The sequence below is a fragment of the Dioscorea cayenensis genome, chromosome 6 (assembly GCF_009730915.1).
Source record: "Dioscorea cayenensis subsp. rotundata cultivar TDr96_F1 chromosome 6, TDr96_F1_v2_PseudoChromosome.rev07_lg8_w22 25.fasta, whole genome shotgun sequence".
NCBI lineage: Eukaryota > Viridiplantae > Streptophyta > Magnoliopsida > Dioscoreales > Dioscoreaceae > Dioscorea > Dioscorea cayenensis.
The window spans coordinates 2,680,934-2,700,103 of NC_052476.1; the positions used below are offsets into that span (position 1 = coordinate 2,680,934).

The 19,170-nt window shown below is 30.2% G+C and overlaps 2 protein-coding genes and 1 long non-coding RNA gene across 3 annotated transcripts; 1 reads left to right on the forward strand and 2 right to left on the reverse strand.

Moving 5' to 3' along the window:
• Positions 1–1,175: 1,175 nt before the first annotated feature.
• Positions 1,176–2,504, reverse strand: LOC120262789 (mitochondrial uncoupling protein 5-like). The gene has a single exon (XM_039270676.1). The coding sequence runs from the start codon at positions 2,188–2,190 to the stop codon at positions 1,234–1,236; it is 957 nt and encodes a 318-aa protein (XP_039126610.1). The 5' UTR covers positions 2,191–2,504; the 3' UTR covers positions 1,176–1,233.
• A 2,346-nt stretch (positions 2,505–4,850) lies between these two features.
• On the forward strand, positions 4,851–6,786 carry LOC120263961. The gene is made up of 3 exons (XR_005537190.1): positions 4,851–4,959; positions 6,107–6,237; positions 6,309–6,786. It is a non-coding gene; the product is annotated as an uncharacterized LOC120263961 (long non-coding RNA).
• Positions 6,787–10,601: 3,815 nt separating this feature from the next.
• On the reverse strand, positions 10,602–11,751 carry LOC120263714 (AT-hook motif nuclear-localized protein 17-like). The gene is made up of 2 exons (XM_039271684.1): positions 11,607–11,751; positions 10,602–11,384 (listed from the first exon to the last, which is right to left on the reverse strand). Exon 2 carries the CDS (start codon positions 11,352–11,354, stop codon positions 10,602–10,604), a length of 753 nt encoding a protein of 250 aa, XP_039127618.1. The 5' UTR covers positions 11,355–11,384; positions 11,607–11,751.
• Between the last annotated feature and the right edge of the window lie 7,419 nt (positions 11,752–19,170).

The window sequence follows — 19,170 nt, forward strand, 5'->3', positions numbered from 1 at the left end:
ATAAATTCATTGTTAATTCTCAGTTTATCAAGGAATTTTGAAAATTTTATTTTTGCTAGTGTTTTCATACCTGTTCAACCAAATGTTATTAGTTAGCTTAGTTTACATGCTGCTTAAAGAAACAATCTCTCCAAAAAACTATATTATTTTAAATAGTTAAATTAACAGTAAGGTGTATCTACTTGAATTTGATTCTAAATAAATTTATTAAATATCATATTTTAAATTTAAATTTAGTTTTTAATCCACAACAAGTGGATTATTGGTATTCAGATCCCATTAAATATTTTATAAATGATGAGAGTTCGAACCACGGTTGACTGATATATTTCTGAAGTTATGAGTGATAATTATGTACAAATAATTTTAATGTCTATATTTACGAAGATTTAGATTCTAATATCGGTATGTTCAAATAGCGCTCGTCTTGAAAAATTTAGAGAGCCTCACCTCCTGTGCTATTAATGTTGATGTCAAATTAGACCATTGAACAAATAAATTTGGAGGCATGAAAATCAAAGCATTTATAAGGTTAGAACCACTACCGTTTAAAAAAATCAAAGCATGAAAATTACTTTTATTTATTTCTTTCTTTTGATATTGACAAGTGACAACAATCATCCATGTGCCACACACGCGCTCATTTTTATATATTACCAATTAAACAAAAAAAAATCAAAATTCCCACCCCATTAAATCCTCCATTATTATTATTATTTATTTATTTATTATAAATAAATAAAATAAAACAATTTTGTTAAAAAAAATCAGGATGTGGACGAGATACAAAATAAACTCAACAAACATCTATACCTCAATTTTGTTTGAACTTTAAAATTTAATCTCAGATCGGTTTAATATCTTAAGCAAAAGATCGATGCCAACATTAATACCATTTTTTTAAAATTATTTTTCTTTAATAATGATATGATATTATAAAAATTTCAACCAATTTATTCACATAATAATAATAATAATAATAAATATATTCATACCACCATAGAAAATTCCAAACATTTAATATAATTATACTATAACACCAACACCAACAACATCAAAGCATAACCCCAAAATTCCCACCTCATGAAATCCCACATCTTAGGAAACATAAATATATAAAATACCAATAATAATAATAATAATAATAATAATAATTTTTAGTTAAATAATAATAATAATAATAATAATAATATTTTTTTATCGGCAACATCATGACCGTTGATCATCTCAAGATCAGAAGTCCTTGAGCAATGCACGCACCTGCTCCAACGTGACGAAAAGCACCACCGTGAACGGCCCCTGCCTCGAAACCGTCGGAATGAAACCCTTATACAACGCCATCACCCCCTCCGCCCTCACCGTCTTCACCGCGCAATCCACTGCTCCGGCGTACGGCGCCACCTCCCCTACCCCAACCCTCATGTTCATCACCCTCGTCTTCACCACATCCACCGGATTCGATGCCACCGCCGCCACAATCCCCGCCGCGAAGCTCGCGGCAACGTGCGTCCCCATCCCGTCCGCCCCCGCGCCGCGGCGGCGCAAGATCGCTTCCTTCGCCTGATCGTACGTCGCCAGCTGCGACGCGGTGACGATCATCGCCCTGTTCACCGTCAGCGACGATCCACGCCATAGGCTTGTCACGCCCTCCTCTCTCACCATTCGCGAGATCGCGTCCACGACGCTCTTGTAGTTCCGGCGCTGCGCGACGGGGAGGCGACCATCGGCTTGCATCCGTACCATGGCGACATCAGCCGGATTGCCGACGGCTGCGCCGATCCCGCCGGCGATGAGTCCGGCAGCGATCTTACGGTGCAATGGCAAGATCCCGTTGTCGCCGGACCAGCTCTTCTTCATCATGTCGTAGAGACCCATCCGAGTAGTGGAGTAGAGGGTTTGGCGGAGGACGGTGGCGGAGATGCCGGAGAACAAAGCCGCAGGGCCTTCAGATCTGAGGATCTGAACGCCGACGGAGATCAAGCCAGGCCGGGGAAGTGGGTGAAGAGGAACCGTCACGGATCCCGATGGTTGGAAAGCCAGTGCCGGTCGAAGACCAGCACCAGCACCGGCGCCGGCGGCGAGGGACTCGCCCTGAAGCTGCATGCGGACCTTGATGAGATCCAGCGGGTGGGTGGAGCAGCCGGCGACGATGGATGCGATGCCGCCCTCGACGAAACCCTTGACACCCATCGCCGTTCAAAATTTTTTCAGGTAAATTAAATTAATATTTTTTTTTTTTAGCTATTTTTCCCAATTTTTTTTTTTTAGAAAAAAAAAAATTAGTGAAAACGAAAAAATTGTTTTTAAGACCAGTTGGAATTGGGGGTCATCTCACTGGAAACCAGGAGATGGGAATGGAGAGAAAAGGCTATTGAAGAGGAGTGAGGAACGCTGAGCCTTTGAGACATAGAAGAGGGAGATGAATTTTGGGAAAAAGGATTGATTAGGATGGGTTTTATAAGAAGGGATTGGGAATGGGGTAGTGGCTGGGGACGGTGGGATTTGCTTTGGGGAAAGAATGGTATTTGGGAACGCGGGGGGCCGGTCTTTGCTTGGGGGCATTGACGCGGCGGGCGTGTGACTGGATTGGTTTGGATTCGAGAAACTTGGGTTTGGGTTTCCTTCCTAGGAACGTGGTAGTGGTGATTTGCTACTAGATGACCTTTTGCGTGACATTTTGGGGACGAATAAATTAATTGTGAGATTTTGATTGTTATTTGGTGGAAATATATATAATATTAGATATTTATTTGGGTTATGTATTCCTTTTTGCGCGTGACCCGGCAATCACAATAATTAAGAATTATGATTAAGATTTAGTGTCTAATTAATCACATGGGATGAAATTAGAAGAAATAATTATTGATAATGGTTGGTTCAATTTTTGTTGAATAAAGTGGATAAAATGTCCATATGAAGATAATTGTATGATATTAATCTGGCATGTATTCAGATAAAATTGTATCTGTATATTGTACAAAGACTATAACCTATCAGTTCTTTCCCTGTTTGTCTTGACTTACTCTCAATTGTTTTGGTTTGCAAAATTTATGAATGCAATGTCAGAACTTTAATTCAATGATAATTTAGTAAGCGAACGCGTCAGCAAATATGAAGGAGCGAGGCAGCTGATTTCAACTAAGGTTGGGTGGGTTAATGTGACCTGACAGTGAAGTAGTCCCAATGTCCATTAATGTGAATTGTTATCTAGTAGACTAGTAGTTGTTACTATTATTTTGACAAATGCAAATGCACCAAAAGCAAAGCCAACACGCAGTACGCACAAAAAGCAATAAAAGAAGCATGTGATTGGCCTCAGCCTTGTCACTAGGCTAAGACAAGTGGAAGCCTGCCAAGAGAGGACGTCAGGCTGTTAACCAATAGTGGGGAACTTTAGGTTAAATAGAAAAGAAACTTGTCTCATTTAATACAAGTTTCAAACCATAGATGGTACACAGGTTTCACTTTTTTGAATCTTTGTGAAGAGTAAAGTGTTCTCAACTATTTTTTATTGAAAATCTTCATAGTGGAACAGGTGGGGTGTGTTGGGCTTTGTGAAAGGACAATTGGCTTGTTTTAGTTAATAGATTAGTGTTTTGTAGTATAAATCTATATTACCTTAGGTGGATACCCATGCAGAATTTTCAATTTTTGACTCTGGTATTTTTTTTTTTTTTTAATTCCTGTACTGCTTGCACTAGAAACTTGTGCGTCATCTCTTAATTTTTTTTATAAAATATAATGAATAATAAGTCTTTAGTATCATAAGACATTAAGCCAATAGTTCTTGTTTGTAAAACTTCAAAAATGAGAACTCTGGATAATATTTTATATATATGAAAAAAATTAAAACTAATCAAAACTATGGGGTTTAAATGAAACATTGTAAATTACAAGACTAGATCACCAGCAGGTTAAATAGTAAAAGGTTTAGGAGGTACATTGTATCCTTAAAGTATGGAGTTGACTGTTTTTTTCTTCTCATAAAGTCTATTACATTGTTTTCAAGCAATCAACTGACAACCGGGCTTAGAAAGGAAGCTTGATTTAAAAATATTATGGCAAATTTTGCTAGTATAAGAAAAAGTGCTAGGGAAAATTTCCAAATACTACATCTTCTAAATTTTTAGTTATCATAAAGTTTCAATTCGTGATTTTTTTGCTGCACAATTCCTTCGAATTGGATAGGGGGCACATTTTGATCAGAAAAATTGAAAGTTTGGAAGTTAAATGACTAATGAAGTTAAAATACAATATTAATAAGATAATTTGCCCTAATCTTTTAGGATGGCAAAGAAAATAGTATGATTTATATCACTTTACCTGATTTGAATGAATTAAGAGAAGATTTGTGTGGACATTTATATAAAGGATTGTTATGTATTTTTATGGTCAAGTAGTACTCATCTAAGTCTAATCTTAATCATGAGAGTTTCAAAGTATCCTCCTCAAACATATACATATGTGTTCAACTGTTTGGTGCTTGTGTTTTTTAGGAAATTAAACCAGTGAAGAATAACATATCAATCAATGATAATAATGGTTGGATGGTGCTAAAAACCAATTCATAGTCAAATATTTTCATGGGTGTTCAACAACCTCAAACCTCTCATTCAGATTTATGCCAGACTTTTTTTTTTTACTTAAAGCAAAGACTTCTAACATTTGCAACTTTGAGTAGAAATATTCTAAGTATCTATTCATAGTAGACTGCACATAACTGCACAGTTTATGAGGAAGAAGGAAACAATTTTGGGAAAAAAACCTCATAAATATTTATATAAATTATGAACCCATTGGATCTCTATAAGTAAACTTACAAGATAATAAAATTTAATTCTTAATCATTAGTTGGTTTTTTTTGGTGAATTTATGGAGGATTTGGGAGCCTTGAAGAAGAACTTGCCCATTTGCCACCACTGAAGTTCTGGATGAAGAGAACAAACCCTGGTGTACCAGGTTGGTTGGTTTCTTATTTTCCTCTTTAAAATTTGCTTCTAATTCTTCTTCTTAGGTAGAATAAATCAAAATATATGTCTAGTAAGTGATCAATAATAACATTCTACCTTCATGGAAAACAAAGTTGTAGCTAATGTTGACCATTGGGGATGTATTAACTATTAAAACTATGTGAGTTCTGTTTTGTAGATTACATAATTAGAGTGAATAATGAAATAATTCTGTTTTAGAATCTAGTATCTGGTGAACTTTGCAGGCAATTTGGATTTATACTGCAGCTTTGTTTTAATGAGCAAAGTAAGTTTTTGCCATGATGATCCAAGAGATGAAACTTGGACAACCTGATCTTGTGTGGCTTCTGGACAAATAGAATTGTAGGCCTTCATAAAGGGATGAGGGAATTAAATTTCTTGACAATAGAGATTTTGCACCCGTTATTGCCTTTCCATTTCACACTTCATCTTAAAATTTTCTTCTAGTTTCCAATCTCAATCTTTAATTTCTTTTAATTATCTTGTTTGAATGACATCTTAATTCTTTGCTATTTCATTATTTTTGTATGATTTTAATGCTTCTATTTTACTAATTTTAATTTTCATATGATAAACATTTCTTGTCCTAAGTTTTATGTCTCTAAAGACAACCAGTTTTACTATGGTGTTCAACATTCTTCTAAAAACATTATGATTTACATATAGACTCACATGTATATATTTTTATAGTTGTGTTCATGTATCCGATTTTAATTAAATTTAAGTTTCAATCTACTTTAAAGCAATGCAGTGATGTTTAGTCTTAATATTTTTGGCACACTTCAAGGTGCAAATATTATGTAAGGATATAAAAGAAATTGTCACTATTTTATTTTTTGTATGCTGGAAATGCTATACAAATCATGTTATGCTATCCATTCTTGCAATATGATGGGGGGGATTCATTAACTGTGTTTTAATGCAACATTGTGGAAACCTCACTGCAATTATTCAACACACTTACATAAATGATGATACATAAGTTTGTGAAACCATATCCTGTCTTAATGCAACCTAAATTGATGTTTTTGAAGGCAATGAAATGCATGTTAGTCATTTCTTTTCTTTTCTGCAGTTCAATTTGGCTTATATTTTTATGCATTACACAATCACAGAAATCTGGAGATAAAGCTCAGCAAAGCAGTGTGATACCTGAGGACTCAGATTTTGCTCCAGATATATGAGTAAAACAGTTGAGAGATTACTCATTTGGATATTATGTACACTATCTGAAAAGCACAAAATGGTAAGGTTTGATCCTTATTTTATATAAATCCAGTAACTTTTTACATGGTTTTTTTTTTTGTTTTGAGGTAGGGTGACAAGCACCGACCCTCAGGGAGGGGTGTACACAGGCAGAGAATTGTCATGCGTCCTCACCCTCTTTAAGCTGGGGAGCGCAGTCAGGGAGAATCAAACTCACGTCTCTCCAAAATAAGGCGAGCTGAGGTAACGCGAGGCCACATGTCCTATGTTACTTATTACAATTTTGTCGTATCTGGAATTTTTTTTTTTTTTTGGTCACATTGAAGCAATTTATAATGTTTCTTACCCAACATGCTTGCAAGCTAGTGCATACTTCACCATCTTCAACTTAATTGTATAGAATAAGTCCACAACCAAACACATCTTTGAGAAATTGTGAAAAGGAGTTAGGTAGTCTGTGTCATATATTGCCAATAATGCTATTTGTACAGAATAATGGTACACAATTTATTCTCAAATAGGTTATAGCTTTTGTTTACTGATTGATTTGTTTTTGAGATTCATAGCTTTTTATTATTCTGTAAACTATATCTAGTGCAAATAGCATCACTCTTGTCTAAATCTTTAAAGTTTGTTTGTGCTAATCATGTCATGTATTCTTACTTATTAAAGCTTAGATGTTTTACCTCATACCCTTTATTTCTGGTTCATTTAGGGTTTAGAAAATTTTGTCAAAGAGTTGCCTGGATGTTTTATCTCATACCCTATTTTTGGTTCATTTATGAAATGTCAATACAGACAAACCACTTCATACACGCTCTTTTATTATTAGCTTTGACTCATGCATTAGGAGAAAAATTAAATTCTCGATCTCTTGCATAGAAATCAAACGTATTAGTATTTAATTATGATTTAATTATGACTTTATGAAATCAATTGTAAATAGGCAAATATCTATATTTATGTTTCTATCATCTTATTTTATTCTTTTTTCTCACAGTCATCACTATAGGATAAAAAACACAAAGGGACAAATTTTGACATTCAGATTACACTTAAAAAAAAAAATAAATTTTTGTTTGGGGTACTACACTCAAATCAACCGAAAGAGTGTAACAGTATTATGCTTTATTACGGGTTGAAAACTTGAAAATAGAAATAGGGAAGGGAAGAAGAATGACACTAAAAAAAGAGAAACAAACAGTAGTTAAAATGAGGTCCTTTTTTTTTATCATTAAAAGAATCAGAACAAGTTTGCCTTTCCAATGAAAGTTTGATGAACTTGAAGCTGAAGACAATTAGGGTTCCATTAATGGAATAGAGTCCAGTTTCCACCACTTTTTTTTTCAAAAAATAAAATAAAATAAAATAAAATAAAACAGGTTTAAGATGACACAAAGGGCCCAATGTGTAGTTATCTTTCTTTCAGATGGTGAGTCATAGCCTAAGCCATTAATAATTTCTCCCCATTAATACTACATGTTTATCATCATGCCATCCTTTTTTAGTGTCCCATTGTCTTGTCAGGTTCTTGTGATTTTCCTTTATGATTACAATTTGGTGCCCTTGGATTGCTCCTGAAAACAAGTTGGAATAACACATCTTAAGTGACGTAGCAAATTATAAATAAATCACTCAAGCAAATGGGATTTTGCTTTATTGGTTGTTTGTGGGGTTGGAATTTCACATGTCTAATAATAATATTTACTTTATAATCAAGGTTTATTAAGTCTTCGTCTTCTTCTTCTGTAAATCATTTAAAAGTTGTACTTTTTTTTGTTTAAAAAAGAGTTGTACTTTTGAATGTTATGATTTCCATTTATGTGTGTGTGTATATATATATTTGAATATGAAAATTTCTTACTTTTGTTAATAAGAAAAATGGTTTTGGTTTTTATGTACTATGGGTATTGTTTATTTTCATAGTTATGAATCTCCTAAGAAAATCCTATGCCCTACAACTCTGGAAGGTAAAACTATTGTTTCTCTCACTGGGACTCACATTCAGGCTTGTGAATAGTACTGATGAACAGTACTAATCTCGAATGTATAGTGCATAAATAATACAGTACCAATATTATCGGGGGAAATATTCGAATTCATATATTTTTTTTATATGCCATTTTTAATAATTATGATAGACAATTGGCTAGATTGAGTTATTCTTTTTTAAAAAAAAACTATTATGGTTACAGAAGAGACACATTAGTTAAAAAAATAAATAAATAAATAATAATAATAACTTAGCATGGTTTATTCATTTTTGAATAAGGTGGATAAACCACTAAATGGTTTATTCATTTCCTAAAAAACCTTTCAAATTTTTTTATTTAAAAAATAGATAAAGTACATATATTGAAGTTAGATAAAAGAGAAGAAAGATGAAATAAAGCAAACGAAAAATATAATAGTCTACTAAAATATGGAGAGACAACATGGAACAATAACAACATACATGACAAAAATTACATAGAAAACACAATCTCTCTCCTGAGCTAGAAGATACTTAGAAAAACAGTATACAACAATAGCTTGTGAAAAAGTCTAACAATTTGATTGAGTTGTTTTTTACTGTAATAATTGAGTCTTCCAATTTTTTATCCTTTTGAGTCAAATATTACATACAGCCACATAATAAATTTAGTTAAAATCATAATGGTGGCAAAGATTTTGAGTTGAATATTCACCTCATTTCTTTCCCCCAAAATATTTGAAATGATAGGTCTGTATTATTTCTTTGAGAATTGTGTCCAACTTGGTGAAAATTTTTAGGTAGTTACAAATCTCTCTTCATTGTCACTTACAAGCTTCGGTGTAGTTGTTTGTCTTGTTAGAATTTCACAAATCCTATGGTTCATAAGCAAAGCCTATTAATGGATAATGCCGTTTGAGTGCTTATTATTATTATTATTATTATTATTATTATTATTATTATTTGTTTGGGTCTATATATTGGATAATAATATTGGATATTTGCTATGACTTTTTCTTTAGAGTCCATTAAACTTTTCCTATTTAGTTATTATTACATTGAATTCCTCACCAACATCTACCAAGCTAATCAATGAAAATTGGATTCTCTCTCTCTCTCTCATAGTCTTATATGAATTTTTACTATTTTACTTAATAATCATTTCTCACAGTAAAGAGAAATAATGTGAACAAACATGCATGCCCAATTTGGGACCCAATTTTCAAGCATTGTGGGACCCAAAACAACCAATCACTTAAAAGACATTATTATTTTATACACAAATAATACACACTTTATATATAATATATATTAAAAACAAAAAAAAAACAAAAACAAAAACACAAAACCTGTTATCCAAGTATGCTAGATTCCATAACAACAGTCAAGTTTATCACCCTGACAAAGCACTTATCTCAAGCAACACTCACAATATGAAAGAGTGTGTCACAAGTAGCCATCTTCATCATTCTCTCTTCACTCCTCTCTTGGCTATTACCCCAAAGTTAATGTCCCCCCCTATCTTCCTAAACCTTTCTTTCAAATCAATTATTATATATTTCCCTTCCAAAAATAAATAAATAAATAAATCCATGCATTGATGTCAAAACCAAAGTGGAAGAAGAAGAAGACATTATAAGCCCAAGTCAGCCAAGCTCCATCTATCTCATCAGTCATTATTCTACAAGACAAGGACACAGCCTGAGCAGAGTGGCCCCAGTCTGCAAAAGATGCTGCAAATCTTCTCCAAAATTAAAACCACCCTTCCCCAACACACACACAGTGCACACACACACACAAACATACATCACAAAAACAACCAAGATTCAAGAAAAGTACTAACAAAGCTTTCTCTTTGGAAAACCCTTATCAGGAAAGTATGTTTTGTTTTTGCATTCTCTCCTCTTTCTTCAAACAAACACTTCTTTTAATACCTATTCTTTCTCACTTCCCCTCTTCTTCCCTTTCTCTGCAAAAAGAACTACTATTACTATCACTACCTACTACTACTACTACTACTACTACTCAAAAACATATATAAATATAAATAAAGCTACAAAAGAAAGACAACAAAGAACTCTCGCGTGGGTATCTTCTGCTGTACTTTCTTCTCCTCCAACCCTAACCATTCATTTCTCTTTACTTTCTTTTGTCCATTGGTTTATTTATTGTCTCCCCCTTCCTTCAAACTTTTAACTTATAACTTATAACTAATATATATATATATATACAAATTTGTGTGTGAAAATAAAACATAACAAGTTCAAAAAAAACAAGAACTTCACAACTGAACTTATATTTATACCATTCCATAATAATATTACTAAAAACAAACACAATAAGTTCTTGAACTACTACTAGTTAATAATAATAATAATAATAACAATAAGTTGATTAACTAAAAAAAGAAGATTAAAATAAAACTAGATTACTTAGAAAGGAGGAGGAGGTGGTGGTGGTGCACGTGGAGCCGGAGCCCAGATGACGTCAGAAGCCACGTGACTATTATAGATAGACATGCCACCACAAGTCTCCGGTGAGTTCACCACCGCCGTGCCAACGGCGGTGATCGGAACCTCATCGGCGTCCGGCGGAAGACGATGGAAAGTAGGGTTAGAGAAACCAGCGGCGACGAGCACCACCGTCCCCGCCGCCATCAACGGCCCAGCAACAATCCCACCGACAATCTGCCCATGTGGTCCAGCTAGTGAAACCGACAGCGCCGGCGCCGGTAACGCCGTCGTCGCCGGCGGAAACACCGTCGCGGAGAGAGACAAGATCTCGAAACGACCACGGAATACAACGGTGGCGGCTGGTCCAACCGGCGGTGGCTGCAAAGTAGGAGGCGGCGGCTGACGAAGAGTGACGTTGGAGACGGCGCCGGAGCCGGCGAGGACACAAACACCGATATCACGGCGCCGTGAGAAGTCGGCGATGGCTTCAACGAGGTCATGGCCGGCGTTGATCTCGATGACGTGTGCCCGCATCGACGTTGGTGGGTCAGCGTCACGGGTTATGATCACCGGCGGTTTAGGTTTGTTCTTTGATCCCGGTGGTCTGCCACGTGGCCGTCGTACGATCTCTATGCTCGAACCATCGCCGCCACCGCCGCCGCCACCACCGGTAGGCTTTGTTTCAACGTTCATGGTTATCATCTGATGATGCTCACTGTGGTGGGTCTTCATGTCTAACACTGATGAATGGAAACTGTTTCTCTGCCCAAAAAAACATATATATATATATAAAAATTACAAATAAAAACTAAATAAGAAAAAAAAAATATATATATATATATATATAATTAAGGAATATATCTTATATTTATAAATATAGATATATATAGAAAGAAAGGAGAGGGGGGTTGGTGGAGAAGAAGAAGAAGATGATGATGATGATGATGATGATGATGATGATGGATGAAGAGAGAGGGAGCATACTTAGTTTGACAGAGAAAGAGTGTAGAAAGGGAGTTGGGGGTTGAAGAGAGTGAGAGAGAGTTTTTGGAGAGTTTTGAATGTGAAAGGGATGAACTAAGAAGGGTTTTGATGTGTATGTACTTTGTGTCAAGAGGATGGGTTTTCTAAGGAGATCAGAGTGGTTGTTTTTTTCCACTTTGTGACAATATAAATATATATATATATATATTAAACTGTGGGTCAAGGGATATGGTGGGTCATGTTATATATATATATATATATATGTATATTTTTTATATATGGTAATTTTATTTGGGTTTTATTAGGAAGGTGGTTTTGGTTTGTATATATATTGATAAAAATAAATTTTGAATATATATATGGGTGTAATTGATGTGGAAATAATTGTGATAAAATTTGTTTGATATAATGATGGGGAAATAGTTATGGTGAGGATCTTTATTTTTGGAATATTATGGTTTTATTTTTTTTGAAGAAAAATTTAATGATAAATGGTTAATAAAATAAGTAAAGTTGTTAGGGTTTGGGTGTTTTAGTTATTGGTGAGTTTTATTATATCCTATCATGTGGGCCATGTATGGAAAATTAATAGGTTGATTTAATGTGTAATGTATTCCATTATTGGTAAGTTTTTTTTTGTATGGAATGAAAATTTTAGAATTTTGATTGCTGTTGAGGGAATTGTGATTTTGGTTTCTTGACTTATAATATTGTGCATAAAAATTCCTTAACTTAGGGTTTTTTTTTAAAAAAAAAATAAATTTATTTTTTAAATACGGGGAAAGAAGTTTAATTATTTTAAATTATAGTGATCTTTTTAAAGAAATTTAAAGTTGTGAATAATCTATTTTATTTAAAAATTTATTATTAAGTAAATACAATGATGATATTGAATATATCTATTTTTATTTATTTTTAATTAGATTAATCAGATATTAAAAAAAATCCATTTACAAGTTGATCAGAGAAAAAAACTAAAGGATGTATCAAATAATCACGGATTAATTAGTTAAAATATTCTCATAATTTTATTTTATTTATCGTTTAAATTATTTTAAAGCATTAAATATATTTCATATTTATCTCTTATTTGGTATTTATATATTTATGTTTTCCTAATGAAAGTTAAACTGTTGGGAATGGCAGCCCTTAAGGCTAAGTATGATGTATGGGTTAGAATGTCACGACAAAAATTTAACTCGAGGACACAACAACCTCAACTCAGTTATGATGTGTGGGGTGAGAATATTAAATAATTAAAAATAATATAATTGTAGCTGAGAAGAGTTTTTTAAGATGGATGTCAAGCATGATTGTAAAGAAATTATTAACAATGAATTTATTCAAAATTAACTATAAGTGATACATAGCATTGACAAATTAAGAACCGCTTGTTGTTAGTATTATTATTGCTATTATTGTTGTATTTAAATATGCCATGATAAAAAAAAAAAATTTATTTATATGTTTATGAAAAAGTGAACAATTGGTTATATGGCTTTATAAAAGATATTTAGTTATATGTCCTTGCAAATTAATTTTATTTACTCATATACGTGTTTGAATCAAGACTTAACTAAAAAAAATTATAAAAATGCAAAACTAATTTTTACTCTACTCTCTTGTTGTAAAATATTATTAAATATTTTCACCTATAAATTATAAAAAGTAAATTTAATTTATAATTTTATAAAAGTTTGTAAATTGTTTTTTTAATTTACACTGTGAACTGAAGTATGAGGAGTTCTATAAAAATGAGCAATGTTATTTTTACCGAATAGATTTATCCTCCTGAATGACGTGGATGCCCAATTTGTCATCCACATCATTATTATTTTTTTATATAAACTTCAAATTTGAACTTTAAAAATTCTTAAATACTTAAAATTAAAAAAAATATAAAACTATATTTAAAATCATAAACCCAAATACTATAAAATTTATACCCTAAAAATCTAAAATTTAAAACCCTAAATAATAAATAAACCCTAAACCCTAAATCCTAAGCCCTAAACCCTAGACCCTAAATCATATGCCCTAAACCCTAAACAAGAAATCACAAACCCCCAGCAGGGTTTGTGATTTTCAGTTTATGGTTTAGGGAGCAAATTTCAGTTTATCATTTACATGTTTGTTTTTTATGATTAAATGTTTAAATTTAGAATTTAGATAATAATGAGAAATTAAAATTTTCCTTTTAAAAAAAAAAGATAAAAAAAAGAATGACGTGGATGCTGACATGGATGCCAACTTAACATCTACGTCATTTGAAAAATTTATTCGGGAAATCTATTCAGTAAAAATATCATTACTCCTATAAAAATATAGACTTATCTTAATGTGTGTTTAGACATAAAAATTTAAATTGTAACATAAATAGGATGCGGAGGTTGATGGTTTATCTGCAAAATATAAAATATAAATAAATAAAATTATTTTATAAATATTTACAAATAAATATAGTTTTTATACATGTAATTTTCTGAAAAGAAAAATGTGGCTATATATATACTATTCAATAAATTGAATCAAGTACCAACATACTTCTATATTTGTCTTGACAATTGTTTATAGTCATTAAATTTTCAACCTAAGTTCCGTCCAAATTAAATGCATGTCAGGGAGTGAATGTATACTTGTTAGAGGATATGGTCAAACACATCTACATGTTTGTCCTTTTGAAGAATTAAATTTTAATTTTATTTATTTTTCTAATTAAATGTAGGTACTAAATTTAGTGCTTTGATAGTTGCCACACCGAAGTTCTCTCATGCCTTTATATTTTAATGGCCATGGGATATTTCTTAGATATCTTTCAGCCTAGTATCAATTATATTATTATTATTATTATTATTATTATTATTATTATATAAAAATAAACAACCCGTGTCATAATTTTTAACTATACTATGAGCCAGAGGCGGAACTAAAAACAAAATTTAGAGATTGTTAAATTAAAATTTTAAAAAATTATAAATATTAAATAACTTTATTAATTCAAAATTGAGATAATAATAATCAATAATTCAAAGATAAAATATACATCCATCTAAAAACTTTTGGTTTATGTATTAAAAAACCTATCATATCTACATAATTAGCAAATAACTCAACTATCAATTAGACATTAAATTGACAAATAATATAATTAAAAAAACAGTTTACCACAAATTCACAATCTAAATTTATTTATGCAATAATTATTTAACAAATAATATACAAATAATCAATTTTTATAGCAATTAATCACAATAAATATCTAACAATTTTTACAACAATTTTCATAACAAATAATAAACAAATATTTAACAAATATCCAATAATTATTTAATAAATATAAAAAAATATTTTTAGACAACAAATAATCACACCAAAATTAAACAAATTAAATTAGATATAAATTTTTTTAAAAAATTTGATTATAATGTATTGATAAGTTCAATAAAAATATATCTAAATATAAAATTTTAAAACAAAAATATTTGAAGATCCATGTTTGGTTAGCCATAATATTTATTATTATTATCACCAAATATCAATTTTATTTAATATAATAATCTTATTTTTTTAATTTAATTAATTTAAATATTATGGATAGAAGTTTGAAAAAAAAATAAAAAAAATATCACTTCCAATACAAATTATAATTATTAATATTTTAATAATTATATATATATATATATATATATATTCAATGACAAGGGGGTGCTTGAGCACACCCTTGCCCCCTCTAGATCCGCTCTATGCTATGCGCACTCACTTTAAGACAGTAGAGAGTCAAACTCGTGATTTTACTTATGAGTAAGAGAGCAAGGTATTAATTTGCCATGAAGTCATTTAGTTTAATTTATTAATAATATCTTTGTTATATAAATCTATCTTAAATATTTAGACATTAAGAAAATTAATTTGTTTATTAATAAACATAACAAGCTAAATTATTGAAAGTATTTGGTTATTTGAAAAAGTTTAGTGGTTAGATTTAGCTTATGCAGTTATTTTTTTTTTACTCTTGTGGGTAATGTATTAATTTTAGCATAAAATAATCACTGTTTTCATTCCCTCTTGCCACATTTATAGTTACAAATAACTAATCGAATAAATAAATGAGAAAATTGGTTACATGTGCATGATTAGTTTCACAATGACGTACAAATTGATGTATTTTTTATATTTTAAACATATTTTATTTTTACCAATATGTATTTTATTTTTACTCAGTGTGAGTTAATATAAGTGATAAAAAATTAATTTAAATAAATAGTTTTGAATTTAAATTTTTGTATATATAAAAAATATATGGTTGAGAAGCCATATCCACTTATTAGACTCTCAATTTCAAAAACTAAGTAATTAAAATAAAAAAAAATTAAAATACATTCTTATGCACTTATTTCTTTAATAAAATTATTATTATTATTATTTTTATTTATTGTTTTTGTTTGTTTGTCTGCTTTCCTCTTTTACGTTTGGCAAAAGGGAAAGAAAGATGAGGGGGATGAGGTAAAACCGTGAAACAGTAAGTTTAAAAACCTTTAATGAGTATAAATTAAAAATATATAAGTTTAAAATCAAATTTCAAAATATACAATTTTTTAGATCATTAGAAAAGTTAGAAGTGTGTTTTCAAGATTCTTTTCTTGAATATAAACAAATTAACATTTGAAAAGGTTGCTTCTTTATGTTGAAATATTAACCAACTATATAAGACTAGCTTAATGCATCGTATATACATACGCAATATATATATATATATATACGCAATATAATATATATATATATAAGCACATATGATCTACGAACATTGGTAGATTTATTGGTATCAATCTAATGGTGTTATACTATACAATGAATAATATTCATGTATTTAAAATATCGTAGTACAATAAAAAATTAGATGTATAGTATTTTAATCTAAACCGTAGATTGTGATCGTAACGGTAACTCAATCAATATGAACCGTCCAACCTTATTTTCTACTAGAATATGTATATAAACCGTACTAGCACTCATAGTACAGAAAAAAAGATGTGTAGTATTTTTTTATGAACCGTAAACCAATCTAACCTTAATGAACCAGTTGATATGTCAGTCTCTCTCCATTATATTCGTTGTGGGCAATTATAGATGTTCAAATGTTTAGATGTTCAGACATTCGTATTATATATATATATATATAAGAAAATTGTGCCCACTTTTAAAAAAAAAATGGTTGGTTGTTTTTTTGAATTTATGTAAAAGGTTTTAGAAAATTTTTAAAAAGAGTTTTCAAATGGATTACAATAATCAAAGCAGGTTCTTTTAAGTGAAAAGCAGAAGCTCCAAAACTTTTCCAAAATTCAAAAAACAACATCGAATATTTTAAATTAAGTCTTGCCATATATGTAATTATGGTGATTTAACGAGTCATAAAAATTTACCAAATACAATGGAATTAACACACAATAACAATAATATTTTGCCATGTAATCTAACATGATATATCAAGAATCATAATTTTATATAATAAATTTTTATATTATATAACCCTAAAGAAATGGAGAATGCAACTTTTTATAAAAACCCACAAGCACGGAAGGATTTAGGGGGCAAGGGGGTGCTGCCTTGCCCATCACATATATATATAATTATATATTATATATATAATTAAAATATTAATCATTATAATTCATATGAATAATGCTATTTTTTTTTAATTATAACTCATATTATTTAAAATAAATTAAATAAAAATAATAAGATTACTATATTAAATAAATTTGATGTTGAGTGATAGTAAATAATATGGCTAGCCAAAAATAAATCCTCAAATATTTTTGTTTTTAAACTTTATATATAGGTTTTTTTATTGAACTTATCAATATTTAGGATATTAATATACAAAAATAAGAATAAAAAAAATATAATTCTAATAAATGCAATTGCTATCGCAAAATCTCTAAAATAAAAAATATTGCAAATCTCATGGATTGGTGAGTTTTTTTTTCTCTTTGATCAATTATTTCCAAGTTTATGTTTTATTTTCATTATAGGGATTTATCATTTTTCCCTATTTGTTTTATATCAAATTTAATTTTTTTAATTTTTGTGTGATTATTTGTTATGTAAAAATATTTATATTTGTTGAATGATTGTTAGATATTTGTTTCATTATGAAAATTATTGGGAAAAAATGTTATATACTTGTTGTGATTAATTGTTATGAAAATTTTAATTATTCATTAGATTATTTGTTGAATAATTGTTATATTTAATAATTGACTTATATATAAATTTGTTTAAAGTTGTTTTTTAATTGCAGTATTTGTTAATTTAGTGTTTAACTAGTTGAATTAATCGCTAATTATGTAGATATGATAGCGGTTTTACACATAAACCCAATTTTTTAGATGGATATATAGTTTATATGTTAAAAATATTGATTATTATAATTTCAAATTTGAATTAATAAAATTATTTAATATTTAAAAAAATTTTAAATTTAAATTCATCATCTCTTTAATTTGAGTTATGCTTCCACCACTGCCCACAACAATACCCAATAAATATTTTCATGATCACATTACATACTAAGTGAATAATATTCTATGTATCATGCATAAATAATATAAATCACATAAAAGCTTTCCTCATGAAATTTCACTTTGCATAACTTCATAAATTAATTTGTTATATAACTTATAATATTATTGTTTTTTAGCTATCATGTTGACCTTAGCTCATAATTTATTTTGAGCTCGAGCTTTTGCCAGACCAAGCTAAAGTTATTCTTGTCTTGGGTTTTTCCTTCTAATGCACCCACCCACACACACACACACTATGTATATATGTAAAGCGGACATATTACATACGTAAAATTAATATTTTGGCATATCTGCACTCTCACTTTGCTTATGTGGAGATTTTAATTTACTTCATCCGTAAAGGCACAATCTAGTGCCAATAGATCAATAGGTTATTTATTTTTTTAAAAATAAATTATTAGTAATAAATAGATAACAAGTGTCTCTTGTTTGAGGATGAAAAAAAGCAAACAAATACAAAAGTACAGTAATTACTGTTGCTTAACAATCCATAAAAATTTACCATCATGTCATATAATCTAAAATAATATATTAAAAATCATGACTTCATAATAGTATTTTTTATGTTATAAAACTTTAGAGAGATATGTATATATAGAATACAATTTCTAAAAAAAAAAAACTCACAACAAGACCTAATAAACACTACTACATGATCCCAATAGATACCAAGTAAATAATACTCTATATTATTACAAGCATAAGATTTTTAACCCACCCATGCCCACTCATAATTAAAGTGTGAAACCACTTCACTTTGTCGTGGTTATCTTTGAAAACAATTTCTTAAGAACCAAAAACTTAAGAAAAAAAAAAAAGAAATTCACATTAATAATAATAATAATAATAATAAGAAGAAGAAGAAGAAAAAGATAAAGTTTTTATAAAAAGGGTAGGTCCCATTCATGTTGGCCATACATGCATACATAAATAAGTACATTGAATCTTTAGCAAGGAGGCAATCTATGTAGGTCCAATCG

Bases quoted from the DNA above. Each gene is read 5' to 3' on its own strand.
- LOC120262789 (XM_039270676.1), bottom strand. From the start codon at position 2,190: ATGGGTGTCAAGGGTTTCGTCGAGGGCGGCATCGCATCCATCGTCGCC.
- LOC120263714 (XM_039271684.1), bottom strand. From the start codon at position 11,354: ATGAAGACCCACCACAGTGAGCATCATCAGATGATAACCATGAACGTT.